The sequence below is a fragment of the Bubalus bubalis genome, chromosome 22 (genome assembly GCF_019923935.1).
Source record: "Bubalus bubalis isolate 160015118507 breed Murrah chromosome 22, NDDB_SH_1, whole genome shotgun sequence".
NCBI lineage: Eukaryota > Metazoa > Chordata > Mammalia > Artiodactyla > Bovidae > Bubalus > Bubalus bubalis.
Window position 1 is genome coordinate 13766280 of NC_059178.1, and position 23907 is coordinate 13790186.

General features: G+C 52.3%; 1 protein-coding gene across 1 annotated transcript in view; it reads right to left on the reverse strand.

Annotated features, from left to right (window-relative positions):
- The window catches only part of CTIF (cap binding complex dependent translation initiation factor), a gene marked incomplete in the record, with an annotated part of 281742 nt that overhangs the window by 146229 nt on the left and 111606 nt on the right, over positions 1 to 23907 (reverse strand). Inside the window, 1 exon segment of the mRNA XM_045164048.1 lies at positions 692 to 768. Coding sequence (XP_045019983.1) covers positions 692 to 768 — 77 coding nt within the window.

The window sequence follows — 23907 nt, forward strand, 5'->3', positions numbered from 1 at the left end:
AAACAAACGAAAAATACTCTAACCCTGCTTTTGCACAAGTGGCCACACATGAAAGAAACGTTCTGCACCTGAACTTTTCCATTTGAAATACACTCTGAAGATCTTTCCTTGTTGGACAGCCTCCCGGACGCCCAGCCTCAGCTGTTTGCTCCTATCCAGAGCTGCCCCGGACGCTTTTTTTGGCCCCTTGCTGTTGCCCAGTTCTCTGCATCCCAGGGGAGATCCCAATTTCTGCCTTGGTTTGAGAGAGCAGCGCCCTTGACACACCGAGGGCACGCGAGAAAAGCAGCTGTGTCGCTGTCACAGCCCGGCCCAGCACAGGCCAGGGACGGGGCGGACGAGACGGAGTCCTAGACCTGCGAGCTCCAGAGCCTCCTGGAGGCCATGTGTCAAAACACACGCCGGCAGGTCAGAGTCCCCCGAGGACTGCTATTGTGGCTGCCCGGTCGCTGCAAAGAGCTTTCCTCTTCCTCAACTGCAAAACCTTTCCTGGACTCCTGCAGGGATGCAGTCCTGGGGCCACCCAAGAGAAGGGCGGCCCCCCCACCCTGTAACCAACCCCACTGCAGCCACGTCACCTGTTATTGTATCGGCTAGTGACCAGAAAAGCAAAATGCAGGCCAAGACTGCAGCTACACAAGGGCCGGCAGGGGCAAAGAAAACCCAAAGCTGGCGATCGAGAGGCTCCTACCTTCGGTCATTTCTCCTCCTCCGGAACAGCTTCTTCGTGTGCGCAATCTCCACCTCGTGGGGCATCGGGTGGTAGCCCTGTGTGGTTGGGGGAGGAAGAGGGGCGTCAGTAAATCTGAAAGAGAGCAAAGAACTTCCGGGTCTGAACTAACCTACAACAACATCTACAACAACAAAACGAAACCAAGAGTTTGGAAAGGCTAGGCTCTGACCGCCAAATCCAGATTGAAAAATGGAGAATATTTGAGTCCATGCGTTTCCCGCCAGGTGATGCTGCTGGAATCACAGAACCAAAGGACAGTGGGGTCCCTAGAGTTTGTCAAATCCAGCCATTCAAATGAGAACACTCAGGTCAGGAGAGATGGATGAGGGTGTGCAAGGTGTGGCAGAGAATTAGCAAGAGAATCAGATTGGAATCTGATGGTGGACAAGCTAACCCTCTAACATCAGGCCTCCTAACACCAGGGGAATGTGACTATCTTCTCTGAGCTGTGGAGAGGACCAAGGAGACACAGCCTCCTTGCAAACCCTAAGCCTCATGCAGACAGAATGTGCTAGGATCCAGTTTTCTCCTCATCCTAGTCCAGAAGGCCTCATGCAGTTTTTGTTTTTGTTTTTGTTTTTTAAACCAAAGATCCTTGTTACTTATACTCCTGGGGTGCATTTAGGGGAAACATGCAAATAGCTAATGTCTTTTTAAATATTAAATTGTGGAAAATTTTAAGGTTGGTCTTTTGCATATATTGTCATCATGATAACAACTACGTATATATATGTTTACATCAAGGTTGGAGAGAAGTGTTAGTCGCTCAGTCATGTCTGACTCTTTTTGACCCCATGAACTGTAGCCCTCTGGGCTTCTCTGTCCGTGGGATTTTCCAAGCAAGAATACTGGAGTGGGTTGTCATTCCCTTCTCCAGGGCATCTTCCCGACCCAGGGATTGAACCTGGGTCTCCTGCGTTGCAGGTGGATTTTACCACCTGAGCCACCAATATATTTACACTGAGGCTGGAGAGAAACCCTTTCCTTACCATGCAGGGCTGGTGGGAGTAAAATGCCAGGCAGCAGGCAGAATTATTTGCAGAAGGTGAGCTGATAGCCAGCTCTTTTCTTATTATTCCCATCTCCCCAGGAAAGTATGTTCTGGTGGGACACAGGAAAGCACTGCCCTTCTATTATGGTCTGGCTGGGGCAGAGTGGGAGGGCTTGAGCGTACCTAAGGCTGGCGGTCTGCAGGGAGGCAGTGGCCTGGCTTGGACCCGGGACATCTGGGCACGGGTCGTGATGCAGAGCACACAGCCTGAGCGTGCTCCCCATGCCGCCCACAGGGCCCTGGGTGTGCACAGGGTCAGAGGGTGTGACAGGCCCAGTGTGCTGGAGAGGGCTCAGGGAGAGTCCAATGAGCCCCTAGCTGCACTTTATAGACAAGGAGACTGAGGCCCAGACGCTCGATGGGGACAGTGCATGCCGCCCTCTGGATTCGGGCTCCACAGTGGAGGGTCCCGGCAGGCTGCCTTCTCTGGGCTTTGCCCGACCACAGGGCTGATCAGCCTTGGACGCTGGTAACCCCGTCAGCCTCGAGGTGCTTCCTGGAGCGGGAATGAGGGCGCTGTGGGTACAACAGGCTCAGGAGGACACAGGGACCCTGGCCTCTCAGACGCCGGCCCTAAGATGCCCGTTGACTCCAGGGAGTGAACGGCACACTTCAAATTTTATTTAATTTACATTATTTATATCATTGGTCCCTCCCTCACAGCCTGTCTCTTGCCTCCAACAGTTGGCCAAGAAGGCATGAATGAATTCCGGCCCGGGCAGCCACAATGGGGCCCTGCGACCTGAGGATGTGCTTTGTTTAATGGTTTTCTCAAAGGATATTATTTGCTTTCTTTAATACAAAACACAAACAAGGAAAAACACCAAGTCTTCCCCTCTCATTTCCCCTCTCCCACCCTGACCCAGCTCCGGGCTGGCCCCTTCCCTCCCTCCCAGCCTCAGGTCACCACAGGAACACACTGGGCGGGCCCAGCGCAGACAATGGCAGGAAGCCGAGGCTCCCTCTCAAGCCGGAGGCCTGGACGGGGAGCTGGGCCCTGGGGCCGGGCTGAGGGAGCTGTCCCGACTCTTGGCTTTCCAGGAGCTCACAAGGGGCCGGCCTCCCCTGCCCAGGCTCCAGAGTCCTGGGCTCTGACCTGCATCCTTGCCTCCCTGCTCCCCATGGCCGTAGCAGAGGGGAGCTGCCCTGGTGACCCAGACTCACGGAGTTCCAACTCTCTGCCAGGACTCAGTGTGGCCCGGGGGGCAGGCAGGACCACTCAGGGCTTCTAACAAAGCCACTGCTCTGACTTCTGTGTCCTTCCATTGCCTCTAAATCACTAATATGAATGTTCAGTTCAGTTCAGTTGTCGCTCAGTTGTGTCCGACTCTTTGTGACCCCATGGACTGCAGCACACCAGGCTTCCCTGTCCATCATCAACTCCTGGAGCTTGCTCAAACTCATGTCCATTGAGGCGGTGATGCCATCCAACCATCTCATCCTCTGTCATCGCCTTCTCCTCCTGCCTTCAATCTTTCCCAGCATCTATATGAAATGTCAAAGTAGTTAAAAGTCTGGGCTCTGGAGCCACACTTCTTCTTGATGGCTATGTGACTTTTAACAGGTGACCTAACCTCTATGTGCCTCAGTTTCCACATCTGTGAGATGGAGATGATAATAATACCATCTGTGAGACGGGGATGTTAATAATAGCATCTGCCTCCTAGGGTTCTTCTGAGGGTTAATTGTGTTGATGAACATGTAAAGAATGTAGAGCCTTGCCTAGGATGCAGCGAACCTCAGTATCGCTGGTGGTGTCACTGCCATCCTCGCCATCACCATTTCTCCCATCACGCTGACCCTCTCTGCTCAGGGCTGAGCTGAGTGCACCAGGACAAGCAAGGCTGCTCTGCTTCCTGTTCTCAGGCCCCCAGTCCTGGCAGACAGAGTCCAGAGGAGGCAGTTTATGGGGAAGAGAGTGAAGAAAGCTCAGGTTAGGGAAGATGGAGGGAATTAGCAGAGAGTGTGGGGACCAGGCAACATGCTAGGAAAGGGTGGAGGAATTCTGCCTGTGTTCTCTTTGGTCTAAAGCTGGTGGATCCCAGTGGGAGACCGGAAAGCAGCTGAACAAAGTAACACAGGTGACAGAAGCAAGCTTTGCGCTCCTGAGGTCTTCCTTCCCCAGGAGCACCCCAAGGCCAGTGCTGAGGACTGGCCCCACCCACAAGGCCACCGGGGCCCCGCCTCCTGGCACCATGGTGAATAAATGAATGAATGCCTGGGGCACCTGTGTAGAACTTTCAAACCGTCCTGTATAAAACGGGGTGCACTGTATTTATACAGGCTTCACTGGAGGACCTACTTCAATCAGCCCCTTTGTTCTTCAGATTCAAACTGGCAGGGGTACCACGTGACACACACAACCCAATACGCTGCCCACTACCCCCAAAACAAGGGCATCTGGGTGTCAAGAGAGGCGAACACGAGGCCAAAAGAGGAAGAACGAGGGAGACTGTGAGTTTAGCTAAGATCTGCCATCAGATTAGCTGCTGACCCAGGCTAGCCCAAGTTCTTCAAAGCCACTAGTGAGAGATGAGGCTGGTATGTGAATGTTCAAAGCAGCAGTATTCATAACAGCCAAAAATGGAAACAAATCAAATGTCCTTTAACTGATGGCTGCATAAATATGTGGTGGCTCCATAAAATGGAGTATTACACAGCCATGAAAAGGGAGGAAATTCTGATACAGGCTGCAGCATGGATGAATCTTGAGAACATCATGCTCAGGGAAAGAAGCTAATCACCAAAAATCCCCATATAGTTCAATTTCGTTTATATGAAATGTCCAGAATTGGCAAATGTGCAAACATAGCAAGGAAATGAATGTCTTCCAGGGGCTGGGGAGAGGCAGAATGGGAAGTGACTGCCAGTGGGCTCCAGGTTTCCTTGGGGGGTAATGAAAACATTCTGGAATTTGGACAGTTGCATAACCTCATGAATATACTAAAAACCATTCACTCATATTATTTTGAAGGGTGAATATTATGGCATGTGAATTATATCCTAATTTTTAAAAGGTGGAAAAAATTTTCCAGGTAGAGGGAATAGCAAGTGTTTAAAAATGAAAGATCCAGCCACAGTGAAAAATGTACACCCCACCCCCCATTCAATTAGGAAGCAGCTGCCCTAAAACAGTTCCTACAAAAGGGCTGGAAAAGGTGGTATGTGTAGGACGGGGCATCCAGTGACAGGAAGGACCAGTAAGGAATCTGGAGAGGAGCATGAACTGGTATCCCCAGGCCTGGCCAGGGACAACCGGGTTCTGGCTTTAGACCAGAGATTTCTCCCTGCTCTTTAGATATTAATAGAATGTACCCCTTGAGTGGAGAATGGGAAATTTATCAGGTCAGAATGACCATTTAAGAGTATATAGTAGCCTTTGTTCTATTTCTTTACTCAATAAATTCTTCTATCCCATGCTCCGAAAGAGCCCCAGGTGGACATCAGTCCAGGTATGAGCACCACCCCCACCCAACCCCTGCAAATGAAGAAGAGCCCCAGCAGCCTCTGGATCACCAGCTGGTGTGTGAGTCTGCTCAGCCAGTCAGGCGGGCCTCTGCAGCATTTCCCTGGACCCCCCGGGCCCCTGCTCTCCTCCACCTCTCCGCGTGAGAACCCTTCTCCCTGAGCTCTGAGACCTGGCTGCAGCTCCCCTCTGTCTAACCTCTGAGCACTTTCAATAACTAAGCGGGCCTAGGAGACAAGTAGATTATATAAACCAAGCCTCTCCAGGGAGGGAGGGAAGATAATACTCCTTCTGCATGCAGCTCAAGCAGAGGACACGTGAAACACACACACACACACACACACACACTCCCATCCCAGAGGTCAGCACTGGCCTAGGATGTGGCATTGTGGGCACCATGTTACTGCTCGGGTTGCAGAAACCCATTAATGTAAAATCCGCCCATCCCGAGGCAGGCTAAGGCTAAGACCTCACAACCTGGGACAGCAGGTATTTCTGGGGGATTAAGGCAGGTGCAGCAGAGCTGCTGACCCTAGACTGGGAATACAGGGGCCTTGCCCTCAGACGGCAGCTATAAACAAGCATCTTGGGTCTGAGGGTCATGCAAGCATGCTGAGCAAGCCAACACGTGTGATGGGTGGTGCTGAGACCAGCTGACTCTGTGATAAGAGTGATGTACATCCACCCAGCCACAGCTCCCCTTCCCCATGCCCCACACTCCCCACCTACCCACCCATCCATCCACCCCATCCATCCATCCACCCATCCACCCACCCACCTACCCATCCATCCATTCACCCATCCACCCACCCACCCATCCATCCACCCACCCTACAAATATCTTTATTTTAGACACTGCAGATACATTAGCAGAAAAGCAATGGGCAAATGCTCGTTCTTACAGAGCACACCTTCTAATGACAGGAGAGAAAGGAAAAACAAGTAAATAGACAATATAATCAATGATGGAAAATCCTATGGGGCAGAACCAGGCAGGATAAAGGGATGAGGGCCACAGGGGTGGGGGTGGTCAGGGGAGACTTCTCTGTCACTTGCCAACCAGCCATCAGTCCATCTGGCCATCGTTGGTTCTTCCTCACTGAAGCAGCTCTGAAGGCCAACCACGTGCCAGGTGCATCAGAGGGGAAATAACAGAACGAAGAGCCCCAGTTCCAGCCCTGGGAGCTCGGGGGAGCGCAGACGCGCAGGCTGCCGCGTGCACGGAGGTCTCTGGCCGCTGTGAGGGGGATGCGGGCAGCTCTGCCTGGGGCAAGGGCAGGGAGGCCTTCACCCAGGGTGCTCCCTGAGCTGAGTGCTAATGGGTGGACAGGCGCATGATGGAAGAGAAGAAGGTACGTTAGGACCTCAGCCTGCGGGCCAGCAATATCCGCAGCACAGGTGGGGTGTCTAGAACGAGCCGGCACTGCAGGAGGGGGAGGCAGCACCTGGTGCTCCGCGGGCAGGGCAGGGGCTCTCGACCGCAGTGGCTCGCGCGGTGCCACCTGTACCTTCCTCTTTACCCCTACAGCGGGCAGAATCGGGTGCCCCCGAAAGACCAGCTGGAGTCCCCACCTGGGTACAACAGGATGGAGTTAGGATGAGGTCATTCTAAAGATTAAGGTGGGCCCTAAACCCAATGACCCTTACAAGAAGGAATTTAGAGACTGAGACACAAGCTGTGTGAAAATGGGGGCAATGTTTGGAGGGGGCAGCTTTGAGTCGAAAAAAGGGCGAGGATTGTTGGCAGCCACTTGAAGCCAGGACAGGCAAAAGACGATTCTTCCCGGAGCCTTCCGGGGGCGGCGGGGGGTGGCCCTGCTGACACCCTGACTCCAGACTTCTAGTATTCAGAACTGGGAGACTGCAAATGTCTGTTGCGTTCAGCCACCCAGCTGATGGTACTGTGTTCCTGCAGCCCTAGGGAACGAATCCACCTGGCCCTCCTGTCCCAATCCTACACAGCCACCCGGGCAGGTGTCCACAGCTCGGGGCCTGCCCGATGGCCTCCTCTCCCGCGCTCTCAGCATCCCCAGGTTCTCCTTTGAGATCCTGTTTGACACGGGAGGTCCCTGAGTCTATCCGATTCTCCCTGGTAAGCAAGCGCTACTGACCCCACGCGGTGCTATTCTGGGAACTTCACGGGGTGTTCCTGTGGTGGGATGCCAGGCTCTGCGCCAGACACTTTCAGTCTGGGTGGTGGGCAGTCTTCCAGCCCCCTATCAAACCAACAGCTCAGTCTGCTGCCCAGCTCTCAGCCTTCACAACATATCCTGATCTCTTTGAAATGACAGACGCAAAATTCCTACAGGACAGGCAGCATGTGACCTGGCTCTGGGATGATGCTTCCCGGCCAGGCCCCACCCTCCAGGTTAGTTTGCTTGGAGGGGCCAGGAGACAGGAGGGAGAAGGGGAGACACCTTGAGTGCAGGAGACCTGAGGCTGCAAGTTTCTTTGCTCCCTGGCCACCTGGTGGTGCCCTGGACCCAGGTCCCCGGCTGGGCGGCTGCCAGACGAGCCCCCCAATCCTAAACCTCACCCCCAGGTGAGTTCAAAGGGCGAGGACCCATCTGGCTCTTGGATGAAGTACATGAAGCCCTGGAAGGGCTCCGGACTCAGATAGGTATTAATTAAGTATCTGTTGAAGAAGATAAGGGAAGGAAAGTGGGTGGGAGCCTAAAGCTGGTTGAGGCTCTACTGAGCAAGGTCTCTGGATGGAAATACCAAGAGGAGTGGTGGTGCAAACACGCAGCATGCCTCTCCACCTCTTGGGCCCCGAGGCAGGGCTCCGGGATGGTGTCTCACCCTGGGCTGAGATTCCAAAGTCAGCCAGGGCGGGGGGCCAGGCCCCGCACACCCCCTTCACCCTTGCTGCACCCGCGACCTCTGAGACGACCTGACCACGGCTCCATCGGCAGGCCTCCGTCCCCCACCTCTCCAGGGGAGCTCGCCCTGACCCTGGCCCTCTCTCCACGGGCTGGTGGGTGCGGGCCCCCAGTCACTGCTCTGCCTGGTTCCCCTTCAGTCTTGCGGGATGAGGTTTCGAAGGGCCACACAGAGCTCAGTCCGACGGCCGGAAGCTTCACGGAACTCCAGGTCCACTTTCTCCTCAAAGGAGATTTTCCTGATATTCCCGTGACCTGTGACCTCTGACCACTAACCACCCCCCGGACCTGGGTCTGATAGAAATCATCCAGACCTATTCTCACGGATCTGTTGTCTCTCTCACATACCAGCTCTTTGCAAAGGGAAAGTGCATAACACAAAGACAAGAGAGCTTCTTCCCGCCGTGTGAAGATCCCACCCCGACTGTGGGGCCTGCCCCACCCCTGCCCGACTGGACAGGCCTTCAGGGGGAGCTGGTGCAGCTGGGACATGCGGGGTTGGAAAGCAAGGCTGAGGATCCTGGCCCAGGCCATGGGGCGGTGGGAGGCTCCATGTGCAGCACTATTCAAAGCCATCCTCAAAGTGACTCCAGCCAGAAATACATACAGGGTCACAGGACTCCACTTCCAGGACATGCAGAACATGGTTCTTTCCTACACGTTGGCTGCCTTTTCTAGCACACCGCAGTGTCCTGAGAGGTAAGCCCTGTGGCCCCAGACCCGCCCTCTCCAGACACCTGCCACTATCCATCTCTCCTGGATAACCGAAGCTCCATTCTGGCCTCTTGGAAACCACAGCTCCCTCCTCTTCTTCCCGAGGTTGAGTATCAGTCCCATTTGTCACTCCCGAGAATGCTTTGAAACGCCTGGAAACTAACGGCTTCCTCCTCTCCAGAAAATTCCAGATGACCCAGAGTGGAGGGTGCCATGGACAGCAACCCAGAAGAACTGGATGTTGGTTCTGCTGCACCCACTGGGTGAGCCCAGGGAGCTGGAGCCCCACAGAGGCAGGACAGGCTCAGGCCAAGCCAGCTGGGCTCCGCAGGCCCTCCGTCTCCAGCCCAACATGGGGAGACATCCCGAAGGCAAACAGTACAAAGGAAATGGAGCACTTGGCAACTTAAGGGGCCATAAAAATACCAAGTACAGCTCCCCTGACAATGAGTTTGTCTCAATAGTGGAGCCTTCCTCTTGCTGGGGTCATGTTTTTTTTCATAGCTTCTAAGAAGCTATCCTACCAAGCTCCACGTGGGCAGGATGTGTGGGTCACGTCCAAGCTGAAACAAACAGGTAATGTTTCTAAAATTCCTGGAATCTCCAGGCTGCACAGCTATTCAGAGCAGCTGACCTGTTTCAGAAAAAAAGGTGGGGGTCGGGCGGGCTAACTCATGTCTCAGTTCGTGATCTTCTAATTTTTCTTTTAATTTATTTGTTTTAATCAGCAGAGACCCTTTTAAGAACAATACCTCAGCTGGAGTCCCAATATGAAAACACAGATAAAGGTCAACAGGGCAGAGGTGCAGAGATTGCCTCTGAGCGATCAACGCTCACCCCCTGCCTCTGGCCGCCCCCCATTTGCACCCTGAACTGTAAACCTACCCTTCACCCACTCTGAAAGACTGGATGTTGGCTCCACAAGACCTGGACATTGTTCCAGAAAAGGAGCGTAAGCAAAGCTCTCTGGTCAGGGTTTAGTGGGGTCTGTGCACATGTGCTTGCAAAGTGGCTTCAGTCGTGTCCGACTCTGTGGGACCCCATGGACTGCAGCCCACCACGCTCCTCCATGCATGGGGATTCTCCAGTATTCTCCAGAATACTGGAGTAGGTTGCCATGACCTCCTCCAGAGGATCTTCCCAGCCCAGGGATCAAACCCAGGTCTCTTCATGTCTCCTGCACTGGCAGCTGGGTTCTTTAGCACTGGCGCCCCTGGGAAGCCCAGCGGGGTCGACTGCACATGAATATTCTGCCTGTGGAGGTCTTTGGGGTGTGGACCCTCAGCATTCATCCAGCAGGCGGGGGTTTGAGCCTGTACAGGGGTGCGGTTACAGAGGTCAGGTTGCTGGAATGTGGCCTTCCTTAGATGCCCTGAGCTAACAAAACCCATCCCTCCTTTTTCCTTCAAGTTGGGTTTCTCATTGTAACAGCCTCGTAACTTGATGTAAACCCCACACAGTCTTTAGGCAACCCGGGTTCCAGCACGGCTGCCTGACTGGGATACCGCTGGGCAGTTATCTCACCCAGCCCTCTGCTCCTTCTCGTGAAAAATGAGGATAAAAATATTTGCTCTTCCTACCTCCTGCGTCACGTATCTTTAAATATATTTTGAGTTGGGATCTGTTACGTGTGACCAGAAGAGTCCTAAATAGTTCAGGATGATGCAACTTCAGGTGTTGCTCCAGCTGATCTTAGTATATCCATGAAGTCCAGCAAAGTAAACATGTGGGTCCCTGACCCTCCCGCGGTCAGCCACGTCAGGAAGGATCCCCTGGGCAACACCAAATACAAACGACATGGGCTTGATAATTTCTGAGCGAACAGAAAAAATAGATGAGAATGTTGATGCCAAAGACAGGACCTCAAGCTAACAGAAAAATGTTAGGGAATTGTGTCTATGTTATGCGGTATAAAATGTAAAGGAAACAATTACTAAAGTCCTGCTTTTTCAACCATGATCAGTTTCCCATTTGCAACCAAGGTACTCCTGTGATGGGTGTGTGTGTGTGTGTGTGTACATGCATGCCTGCACAGGGAGGGCTGTTGGATGGTGATTATAACCCTCTCTGAGTTGAAGACCATGTGAGACCCAGTGGCTCAGAATCTCCTCCAAGTGACAAGCCCAGGACCAAGAGTCTAGAAGGAATCCTAGCTGCATCCCCCACCACCATACCCGCCTCCAGGGCTCCTGTTGATGCAGGGACAGCCACATGAGCATGGAGCTGGCAGCCAGATGCTCCCCACATCCTTGATGAGTGGTTTTTACTGGGGGTCCTGGAAGTGCTGCTAACCTGAAAGGGCAACAGCTCCCTGCTGCTGCAGACCAGAGGCAGGAAGGTGCTCTAGAAACACTCCAGGTACAAGTGACCATGGGAAAGACACAGGATCTGCTCTGTAGCCTCTGGGAAAGTTGCCTGGGCACCTTTGGACATATGTGGCCTGAATTCTGGTCTCTAACTGGATGGTGCATCCATGACAGAGATAAGACCCAAAACCCTGGAAAAGCCCATAAAGCTTCCCCATTCATCATTGTTGGACAACTAGCATCTATTATATATTTCCTCCGCATCCTAGTACTAATACCAGTAACTAAAACTCAAGAGAAGACCAAGTAATACTCATGCTCTGGTCTCTGAGGGCAAGTGATAGTCTTTGTCAGGGAGGAAAGCTGTGAATAGTTTTATGTCCTTGGGGAGGCTGAAAAAGCATCTTGGGAACTGAGGCAACAACGGATTCTGGAGAAGGAGTGAGAACTCTACAACAGAAGATACCCACCACGTTTGGTGAGCACACGGCGTGTCACAGACAGAGAAAACCCAGACTCCTCCTGTGTCCCAAAGAAGTCCCCAGGCCGCCGGGAGCACAGATACACAAGCAGAGTTACTACTCCAGACCCAGGGAAGTCACAGGGACACCCATGGGGCAAGGAACCGGTAGAGGAAGGAAGGGATGCCCAAGACTACCCTTCGAGTTACTGGAAGGCTCTGAAGTTAACAGAAGCAGAACCAGAAAGGCAAAGGCCCCAGCGGAAGCTACAAGGAGGAATATCTTAATGGCTTTGTTCTTGCCTCTCCTGAAAGTACTCTGGCATGGCTCATTTTATAAGTGGGCAATGGTCAGAATACAGTAAAAGTGAGGGCCTTGGTGGGTCATGGAAGGGGCCTTTGCCCCAAACACCTCTGCCGGAGACGCTGAGATCCTGAGGCGAGTTCCACTGTGCAGGGAGCATCTTCAAGGCTACCTGTGAGCACATGGTTCATCGTTCTGCATCTGCAGTGCTGGGCCAAAGCTGGCTGGTCTGGTGACATGGGGAATGGGACAGGAGACTGTGACAAAGGAGCACTCAGGGGCAGCAGGGTGGCTGTCCCAGGGTTTGCAGAGCCAGTCCCAGGTGCTGTAAGCAACAGATTCGGGGCTTTTGGGCAGAGATCGGAGTCAATCGGTTTGGCTTTAAATACCATCACTGCCACCTACTGTGGGAGCCTGGCTAGATTCCTACCCTCCTGAGGGCTTCTATTTTCCTCTTCTATGAAAAAGTAGTATTTCAGAGGACTAGCAGGAGGATAAAAGGAGATTATCTGACGTATAAGGATAGGCGTAAGGATAAGGATACCATTGCTTCATGGCACATAGATGGGGAAACAATGGAAACAGTGAGAGACTATTTTCTTGGGCCCCAAAATCAATGCATTGGTAAGTGCAGTCATGAAATTAAAAGACGCTTGCTCCTTGGAAGAAAAGTTATGATCAACCTAAACAGCATATTAAAAAGCAGAGACATTACTTTGCCAACAAAGGTCTGTCTAGTCCAAGCTATGGTTTTTTCCAGTAGTCCTATATGAATGTGAGACTTGGACTATAAAGAAAGCTGAGCGCCGAAGAATTAATGCTTTTGAACTGTGGTGTTGGAGAAGACTCTTGAGGGTCCCTTGGACTGCAAGGAGATCCAACCAGTGAATCCTAAAGGAAATAAGTCCTGAATATTCACTAGAAGGACTGATGCTGAAGCTGAGACTCCAATACTTTGGCCACCTGATGCGAAGAGCTGACTCATTGGAAAAGACCGTGATGCTGGCAAAGTTTGAAGGCAGGAGGAGAAGGGGATGACAAAGGGTGAGATGGTTGGATGGCATCACTGACTCTATGGACATGAGTTTGAGTAAGCTCTGGGAGTTGGTGATGGACAGGGAAGCCTGGCATGCTGCAATCCATGGAGTCTCAAAGAGTCAAACGCAACTGAGTGACTGAACTGAACCGTAGGATAAGCAGCACCAGCGGTTTCCCAACTGCGCTCCTATCCTCTGCACACCTCCATGGCCCTCCTCCTTTTTAGGGCACAGTCTGAAATTCCAGGCTGGGGAGCACCCCATGTGCACACAGAGACCCTGCCCTGAGACTTCCTGACTTTCCATCCACGCCTATTTAGAGCCCTCAGGGAAGCCGCAGCCCAAACCCCAAGTAATGCCATCCTAGAACGAGGTCACTCTGTGTCCACCAGCCAGCCATGTCCTGAGCTCCCAGGCTGCATTCAGAAGGGGCTGAGCCACTGGCATAAACACCCACCCCTACCCTACAGCACAGACACTAAGACTCAGGGGAATTAACCCGTGTGGTCACACAGCACATCGGACACTCTCTTCTTAACACTCCAGCCAGGTGTCTGTACAGACTAGGTAGCTGCTAGCAAGCTTGCTTCTCTAGCCACCCTGCCAACTTTCAGAGGCTCAGGGGCCATGCTGCCTTCACTTCCACAGGCCCCACACTAGCTTAGACATCACAGTCTTCCATGACTGCTTGTTGGATGAAAAGTTAAGATGACCGACAGCCCTGAATGGACCAGAGCTGGGCCACCTGCATTCTATCTATCACCAATAGGTGGTCGCCAATAGATAGATGGCCCATGGGCATGGAACCCACAGGCTGCGGCTGTCGACCAGGCACAAGTTCCCGTGCTGCAAGAAGCCAGGATGCTCCATTGCCTCACTGGTCCTTGATCTGTAAGCACAAGGCCCAGTGCTCAGCAACTCCCCTGTGGTTAGTGGAAATGGAAAAGGTATTGAAGACGTGGATCGCCCAATCCTTGGTTACACCGCAGGCTCTCTGAAGACCACGGTTACTGTTCCTTGGCCGGCCTGCCCTGGAATGATGGCACTGTGGGTGCTCAGGGCCCACGGATCGGTCCCACAGGCACCCAGGTTGTGACAGCTGTCTCACTGCTGCCAACTCCAGCAGCAGGCCAGAGGCAGGGCCAGCCAGGCGGGAGGGGGCTTCTTCCCCTCGCTCAGCCTCAGGCCCCTGTGCTCTAAAATGGAGAGCCTAAACCCACGTCCTCCGTGAGGATTAAATGCGATGCTGGGAGTCAAAGGAGATGAAATACAGAGAAACATCTGGCCAGTCCTGCCACACAAGTTTACTGGACTCAAGTGGGGGTGTGCCTGTGCCCAGCCTAGCCCAGAGACAGCAGGGCCCGAGTGACCCTGAGGACCTCAGAGCTGAGGCCAGACAGGCTGAGAGGGGTCAGTCCCACCAGCGGAGGACTGCGATCTGCAGGGATCACACACTGCAGAGAGTCCAGGAGTCCCAGTCTGCTACGGCAAGGGGATGACTGGGTGGCAGGCTCCAAGGAGGCAGACCTGGTTTCCTTAAGAGACTCAAAACAAAGCTTCTCCTGCCCAAGGCAGTTGTGAGAGAGGCTGGCCCAAACTGTGAGTGGGAGGCAGGCATTGATGCGGGGGCGGTGGGGGGGCGTTCCCGGGTCAATGGCACTCCTGGGTGTGGCCACTGCTTTTCGCTCTGGATTTGTGATCTTTGCTTGGTGTGAAAGCACAGGGGTGAAGGGGAGTTCGGGATGACGGCCACACCCACAGCCCAGGCACAGCCGAGGGGACTCCAGGGGAGACCTCGGGGCCCGACCTTCCTTGTCAGAGCCTTTAGTTTAATGTTCAAAATAGCATCTTACATGTTGCAGAGGTGCAGCAAGAATCTTCCACTTGTCTGATGATGCAGATGGTTGGGGGTGGGGATGTGAAAGGTAGAACAGGTGTGGGAGACAGCTCAGACTCAAGAGAGACCCTGCCTTTACACCCTTCAGCTCAGCTCAGCCGCTCAGTAGTGGCCGACTTTTTGAGACCCCATGAATCCCAGCACACCAGGCCTCCCTGTCCATCACCAACTCCAGAGTTCACTCAAACTCATGTCCATTGAGTCAGTGATGCCATCTAGCCATCTCATCCTCTGTCGTCCCCTTCTCCTCCTGCCCCCAATCTCTCCCAGCATCAGGGTCTTTCCCAATGAGTCAACTCTTCGCATGAGGTGGCCAAAGTACTGGAGTTTCAGCTTTAGCATCAGTCCTTCCAATGAACACCCAGGACTGATCTCCTTTAGAATGGACTGGTTGAATTTCCTTGCAGTCCAAGGGACTCTTAAGAGTCTTCTCCAACACCACAGTTCAAAAGCATCAATTCTTCAGTGCTCAGCCTTCTTCACAGTCCAACTCTCACATCCATACATGATCACTGGAAAAACCACAGCCTTGACTAGATGGACCTTTGTTGGCAAAGTAATGTCTCTGCTTTTCAATATGGTATCTAGGTTGGTCATAACTTTACACTCCTTAGCTGTTGGCAACTGGCTCTACTGGCTACCTCCAAGGCCAGCTCCAGGCAGCAAGAAGATAAAGGAAGAGATGGGGAGGTGGGCAAGGCAAGGGCATCCTTGGGCTAGAGTCTCATGTGGATGAGCTGGGCCAACAATGAGGGGAAGCGAGCCTGCGAAGTCTTTCCTTCCCCTCCAGTCCTGCCCGAGAAATATGCTCCCTTCCACTGAGTGAGCAATTCCGTTTTCCTGGATGGTATTCAAAAAGTCTTCTTACCATAGAAGGAACTAAATTATATCTGCCAGGATCTCGAGCTACGATCATGATAATAACAGTGTCTATCACTTACGGAGGCAGGCAGGGTTCCGAGTTTCCCATGTATTAACTAATTTAAACCTCACCAGAACCTTGAGAGGGAGATGCTATTATTATCCATTCTCTACAGGAGAGGAAAAGGGGGCTGGGAGGATAGATTAAGCAGATTTAACAGCAGATCTAATGAAAAACAGCGAGTGTGTGGCGGGTGAAGCTGGGACATTAACTCAGAGGCCTGGGATGGATCCGTAACAGAATGCCCGTTAGAGCCACAGATCTGAGACCCAGAGCCAACCCAGCAGGAGCTGATCCAGAACTTCAGGGCTGCAGACCCCCAGGCGCCACCCCAGTGGACTGTGCACAGTGACATCACAGAGCGGGCACTCAGCAAGCACTGGCTAACGGAAGGAGAGCACGAACAAGCGGGGTTTTCAACGAGCCATGGAAGGGGCTGGCCCACGCGCGGTTTTCCCTGGATTCACTCTGTAGACCATCAGCGCATGGGAAAGTGAAAGTGAAAGTCGCTCAGTCGTGTCCAGCTCTTTGTGACCCCATGGACTATACAGCTACACAGTCCATGGAATGCTCCAGGCCAGAATACTGGAGTGGGTAGCTTTTCCCTTCTCCAGGGGATCTTCCCAACCCAGGGATCGAACCTTGGTCTCCCACATTGCAGGCAGATTCTTTACCAGCCGAGCCACCAGGGAAGCCCAAGAATACTGGAGTGGATAGCCTGTCCCTTCTCCAGTGCATCTTCCTGACCCAGGAATTGAACTGGGGTCTCCTGCATTGCAGGTGGATTCTTTACCAGCTGAGCTATCAGGGAAGCCCCCATCATAGCATAAATTCACAGGGTTGTTGTTAGTGGGCTCTTGCTTCTTCCCTCTCCCTCCTTCCACATTAAGTCACTAACAGCAAAGCTGCCACGCTAAGTATTAATATGATCGGTATCGTGCAAAAATAATGGACCTCCCTGATGGTGTGCCATCAAAAATGATAAAGTCTAAGGAACACGGTCTTATCGAAGTTCCTAATTAAGAAAGATGGGAAAGCAGCAGGTAGAAATGAGTTCCTAAAAATCTGCTGGCATGCAAAAATTTTTCTGTATAGAATTGTGCTTTCACTATCTTAGGAAATTCTAAGTCCTATGGCAAATACCTTCGGTAAAAGAAATAATTGCCTCCAACTTATTAATTTTTTAAGTGAATACTTTAAGGACACGGGTTATACCTCTCTCTGACTACAGGAAATGGACCATTTCAGAAATTCAATTACTTGTTCCATTCCCAGAAAGCAGGGCTGACCTTTTGTTGTGTGGATGTGGGCCATTAAGGGTTCCCTGCCACATAAAAGAGTCTTTATGGGCTGTCTTAAATTGGGTGGCCACTGGTTTCAGCTGGCTCACCAGGCACCAGCAGCTCTGATGACCTAGTTGGTATCTCTTTCCCTCTGAGCCTCTGGAGCAGACAGCGATTTGACCTACTTTCAGGGGCACAGTGGTGGCTGCAGAAAGAAGGAGGGTAACGCGAGCCTGGACACAGGACTCTGCAGCGAGGGCTCTGGTCAAGCACAGGTCTCATCCCCTTCCTCCCTCCATCTACAGAGCTCATGCCTGCAGCCCCTCCCCTGACTCCATCCTCCTCGGGCAGGAAAGGAGTCCATTCCCAGCTCCAGCCTCTTCAATCTGTCAAGGTTTGGTGTGGGGCTTCCCAGCCCTCCCACCTCACAGCCCATCGGGAACACAGTGACATTGGTATGGCCCCCTGGGGGAACCCACAGAGGCTGCTTGGGGCCAGGGGTGGCAGCCCACAGTACTGGCCACCCAAGGCCCGTCACCCCAAGGCTGAGAGAAGGAAGCCGTAACTTAGCCCTGCCAGGACTTAACTCTCAGCACATCTCTGAGGACACCTTGCCCTGCTTTAAGAGCAACTACAGCATTCCAGAGTCTTAAGAAATGGTATTTGAAATGCCCAGCCTTTGTGTTGATGGACAGATTGCAGGACCGTCCAGAGGAGGGACTCATGCCGTGCTCAGGTGTGTCTGACTCTGTGCGACCCCATGGACCGTAGCCCACCAGGCTCCTCTGTCCACGGGATTCTCCAGGCAAGAATACTGGAGTGGGTTGCCATTTCCTTCTCCAGGAGATCTTCCGGACCCAGGGATCGAACCTGTGTCTCCTACACTGGCAGGTGGGTTCTTTACCACTGAGCCTCCTGGGAGGTCCAGAGGGAGGTCATGCAGGATCAACTCTCTAAGCAGGGGTTGGCAAACCTTTTCTGTGCAGGGCCAGGTCATTAAATATTTTAGGCTCTGCAGGCTGTATGGTCTCTGTCACAGCTACTCAATGCTGTAGCGTGCAGCAGAAGCAGCCACGAAGGGGCGGCTGTGTTCCAATACAACCTGATGATAGACACTGGTGGGGGCTGGAATTCGGTGCACGGACCATGATGTAGCGACCCTGCTCTAGAGAAATGCTGGGTGGCCAAGCGTCCTTTGCAGCAGCGTGTCTCCCCTCTCTGGCCTCCCCATGATGCAGTGCTGAGTTCTCGTGTCTGACAGGTGCCTGGCATCCCCACGTTTGCTTCCCTCCTGCTATCAGAACCTGCTTTCAGGAAAGGCTCTGACAAACTCAGTCCCCTCCACCCCCAGAGGAGGATAACTGGAGTGTTACCTACATTTCAGTCAATAAGAACCCTGGGTCAGTGCCTCTCAGCCCTGGAGGCTCACGGACAGCCCCCTGGGGAGATTTAAACTCCGAGGCTCAGGCCCCATCAGAAGCTCTGATGCACACACTCGGGTGCAGCCCAGGCAGTGGGGATTTTCAAAGCTCTTCAGATGGTTCTAAAGGATGGTCAGGTCAGCAACCACTGCCTCAGACCGAAAGGGAAGCCAGAACATTAGTGGCAGTGCTTTTGGAATAAGTGACCAGGGAGGGAGAACTTGTTTCTTTTTCTCCTCTTGGGTGGGGATGAGGATGGGGGAGGCAGAAGAGGAAACACATCCAGAGCCCTTGAAAACACTCCTTCCAGGCAGGCAACTCCCTGCCAGGGCTGGTGCTGTGTAGATTTCACTGGGCTCTGCAAAATCCAAGACCTTCTTATTTTTGTTTCCCTCTTGACATCTAGTATGATTCCCTACTGGCAGTATGAGCTCTATTAACACTGCTTAATCATTAAAACAAACAAACAAACTTAGGGGGCCTAATATTTAACCATCAGTCAATAATCAATTCTCAAAAAAAAAAAAAAAAAAAAAAAGACCAAGTCCTGCTTTAGAAGGAATTACAGTCTATGCGGGCTTCCCAGGTGGCGCTAGTGGTCAAGAACCGCCTGCCAATGTCGACGGCGTAAGGGACCCGGGTTCCATCTCTGGGTTGGTAAGACCCCTGGAGTAAGAAATGGCAACCCGATCCAATATTCTTGACTGGAATATTCCAGGGACAGAGGAGCCTGGTGGGCTATACTCCATGGGCTTGCAGAGTCAGACACGACTGACGCACCTTAGCACTCACGCACGCACACAGTCTCTGCAGGGAGACAAGGTAAATCAAATTTCATCACACAATTAACAGGCCAAGGTTTCCGAAAAGGACAAAATGCCAAGAAAATAGGGCTGCCCGGGAAAATTGGGGCAAGCTCGTAACAGGCTTAGCCATATTCACACAATGTAATAAGGTGGTAGTTGCCACACCTCAGCACACACAATCACCTGGAGAGATTTTTAAAAATGCCAATGCCTGGGATGTACCCCCTGCCTATAAAATCATACTGTCTGAGGGTAGAAGACTGGCATGGGTATCTTTAAAAAAAACCACTCAGGTAATGCCACTGTGCAGCAAAAATTGAAAACCATGGTTCTGAGACCCTGCTACTCTAAGTGTGGTCCACGGACCAGCAGCATTGGCATCACCTGGAAGCTGGTTAGGGATGCAGGAATTTGGCCTCAGGCCAGTCCTACGGAATCAGAATCTGACGTGAAGCAGATCTGCATGCTGTCTGCACATGAAGTTCGAGAAGTGATGCTGCAGGGAACCATGTTCCAGAAAGAACTGACTCTAGACTGCAGAGTAATCAGGGCCCTTCTTAGAGGAAACAAGAAACAAGAGATTCTGAGGGGCGCAAGAGTTGGAGCAGTGAGATGGTAAGGAGGACTCAGCACACAGAGGCGAGGAGGAGGCTGGTCTTTATGCATGGTGAGCCAGAAATAAGGAGAACAGGTCAGAATGATTTTTTTTTAAACAAAAGTAGAAAATTAAATCAAATTTAGCCACACAATTAACAGGCTGAGCTTTTCAAAAAGGGACAAAATGCCAAGAAAACAGGGCTGTCCTCGAAGACTGGGGGCAACACCTAGAGGGTGGCAGATGACAAGAATGTTCAGGGTCATGAGGGAAGACTCCAGATGATGGACGCCCTGCAGACGGTTTCAGACTTTTTCCCATGGGCCAGTGAAGAGCTGCATGGTGCTTGGAGTCAGGGAGGGTGGTGACAGGAGAGGGGACTAGGCGAAAATGCTAGGACAATGCTTTGAAGAGACCGGTAAGAAGAACAGACAGGGACTGGGGACAGGAGCACCTGTGAGCAGGGCAAGGGAGGAACATCAAGGCAGACTTTCAGAGGAGGTGCTGATTGTATTGGAGCGGGTGGGCAAGAGCCCCCAGCCTCCCAAGGTCTCCAGTCTGGGGCACGGGGCTAACTCACTGGAGGAAAAAGTAGAGCCCAAGTGTTCTCCTAAAGTCTTCAGATAGACAGGAGGTAACTTCCCCAAGGTTACCTATGGGAAAACATGAAAATTAGTAGCAAACAAGACTCCCCAGGGGAAGCTGGGAGGAAAAGAAACACTGGACACAGACCCTGGGATTGCCTCCAGCCCCAGTGGGCCCTGAAAACCTAGAGGGGCCCTCAAAGCATAGTCCTTTGTTTCCAGGCCCCTGGAAGTCCAGCTGATTCCCAGTTGAGTTGGAAAGGCCGGGAGATTGTTCCCATTGCTGTGGACTGAAACAATAACTGCAGAGTGGACATTACCACAATTGTTTCCACTGAGGTTATTTTGGGGGAGTTTAGGAAGATTGTCTATTCCAAGACATTTCCTTCACCCGATTCCCTTTACAAAAACACAGAGGGAAGTGGCCGGCAGCACCCCCTCCATGGCTGCCCTGCTCACAAGGAACATGAGCACAGGGGGCCCCAGGGAGCTGCCGTGTGCAACACCTATTTCCTGAGGCTCTCGTGGAAACCCTCAGATCTGACTGAGGCCTCAGAGCTTTCAAAGTCCCTCCTCAGTGACCCTTGTGCTTAATTCCCACGACAGCCTTCCGAGACGGTGGCGGCAGGGCGGAGACTTAATTATCCCCAGTCTAGATAGGAGGAAACGGCCAAGTCAGGTACTTGGTCAAGGTTATCGAGCTTAGAGAGGGTGGCTGGGGAGGCCTTGCACGGAGGGAGCGTGATGCTATGTGTGCAGGGGAGGCAGGGGAAGACTTAGGCAGACAGTAAATCAGCTAGATCTGCAGACTTAAATCAGAGGTCCCCAACCTTTTTGGCATCAGGGACCAATTTGATGAAAGATAATTTTTCCACGTACAGCGCAGGGGGCCAAGGTGGGGGGATGGTCTGGGGATAATTCAAGCACATCACACTTATTGTGCACTTCATGGCTTCCCTGATAGCTCAGTTGGTAAAGAATCTGCCTGCAATGCAGAGACCCCCGTTCAATTCCTGGGTCAGGGATCTGCTGGAGAACGGATAGGCTACCCACTCCAGTATTCTCGGGCTTCCCTTGTGGCTCAGCTGGTAAAGAATGCACCTGCAAAGCGGGAGACCTGGGTTCGATCCCTGGGTTGGGAAGTTCCCCTGGAGAATGAAAGGCTACCCACTCCAGTATTCTGACCTGGAGAATTCCATGGACTGTGTAGTCCATGGGGTTGCAGAATCGGACACAACTTTCACTTTCTTTCACTTTATTTCTATTACCAATATTATACTGGCTCCACGTCAGATCATCAGGTATTAGATCCCAGGGGCTGGGGACCCCTGGTCTAGATCATGCTGGAGGCACTGGAAAGAATGGATTTGGGGAGACCGACATGATAGTTAAGACGTGACAACGGCTGATGTAGGAACTTGGGGGTGGGGATGACAAAGGGGATGGAGGAAGAGCCAACAAATATTTAAGACTAAAATGGACTGGTTTTGATGAAGGATGGGGGTGGGAGTGGAGGACAGAGCATCGTCTTGAGAAGCACAGCGGCAGATATGACAAGATCCCTCCTCTGGAGGAATCCTACATCCTTATAAGATAGAAAACGAAAGAGCATTATGCATGGCCGAGTGTGAGTAACATCAAGAAGACAAAGGTTTTGTAAGTTTGGATCAAGTCCTGGTTAACCCCTTGCTTTTCTAGGATGCAAACACCATACGGGATGGGGAAATGGGATCCACCCTCAATACCTTAGGGCACAGATCCTCTGGCTGGTGGCCTGTCAGATTCACCCAGGGAGCTGTAAGAACGACCAATGCCCAGGACCCACCCCCAGAGATTCTGATTTGTCTACGGTGGGTCCAGGCAGGGGTAGATTTTAAGCACTCCCCAGCTGATTCTAGCAAGCAGCAAGGACTGACGGGGCAGGGCAGCATGTCATTTCAGAGACCTTAAAGTAAGGTCTTCTCCACTTTGCAGAGAAGGAACTGCAGTTTCACACCTTCAGTGCCAGGACTGAAGGAAGATGATGTTCTTGCTAGTGACGAACTTTTCATTTTCTGTCCCAACATCTTCGAATCTTCTCTTCTTGCAACACAGAGAGGTGGCCTGCTAAATTTCCCCAGGGACCCACAAGGTTCCTTCCTGGCCCCCGGCCCACTGCACTGGTTTGTCTGAACCTCTGTCTTCCACCGGTCAGGTTCTCTCCTCCAGTGCGTGGACATCCTGCCCAACCTGAGCGGCCAGCCTGAGCCACGTGGCCAGCCACTGGTGCTGCCGCCCTTTGGGGTGTCCTGAAAGGACCTCACGGGGAGGGGGGGTGATGCATTTCCTTGACCACACCACACACCAGCCTGCAGGAACAATGTCCCTTTTCTTGCCGCCAGGAAAGGCCACATAAAGGAACATCTTCTCTTTTCTTGCCAAACAAATGTTTCTGCTTTGACCCACAGGGTACACTTTGAAGCAAAATAATGACCCAGAGGTCACTGAGCTGCCCTAAAGGTCAAGCACTGGAATGAATTGTTCCCAGCATTTTTAGCATGTTGAGAATGTGTGTGTGTGTGTATGCGTGTGTGTGAGCACTGGGATGAGTTGGAAGAGGGACAACTGCTCCTTGTGTGAGTGGTCCCTGACCAGTCACTGTGCCCTGACTGGGCCAAGCAGGGTGGACGGCCAGGACTATGAAGAGTCTGCTCTCAGAACGCCTGCTTCTTACGGCCAACTTTGCTGAGGATCTTTGTAATAAATTCCTTAAAAGGAATCACACACTAATGACATGCATGATCCGATTTCACTAACATTCCCATGAGTAGAATCGCCGTGGTGAGTGGATGACCATCGTTCAGCAGAGGGTCAAGGCACTCTACGAGCGTCCTGCTCAGGGCTCAGAAGAATTGAGGGACATGGCAATAGCTTTTCCCTCTGCCAATCACTTCTGCATCCAGTCCCTCCCAGTCAGCAGGACTCACTCTTCCAAGTACAGGGACCCTTGACTCACAACAGCCTTTAGACTTCAGCTCATCACCTCTGTCCTGGGGGCGGGTGGGGCGTAGGGAGCACAGCCCTGTGCTCAGATCAGGGACACTTCCTTGGCCTCAATCTTCCCAACTGCAAAATGAAAGGAGGTGGACTAGACGACCGGAAGGCTCTTTCAGGACTAACATTGTAACATTCCAGAACACTCCATGGCCAGAACTCCTTCCTCCCGAGGAAATAGAAAGGGTCACCTCGCCTTCTGCACTGTTAGATAATTTCTTTCCAAGGGAGGTTGCCTTTAGCTGGAAATGTTCTAAACTCAAAGTCTGGCTTTCTACTAAATGAATTAGTGGCCAGGGTATTCAACTCAGGCTTCTGGGTGTGAAATTTGCTTAAAACAAGGAAGAGCTGCTGCTTATATGAGCTTCGAGCAACTCAGGGGGACGATCCTCTCGGTTTCATCGATGTGAGGC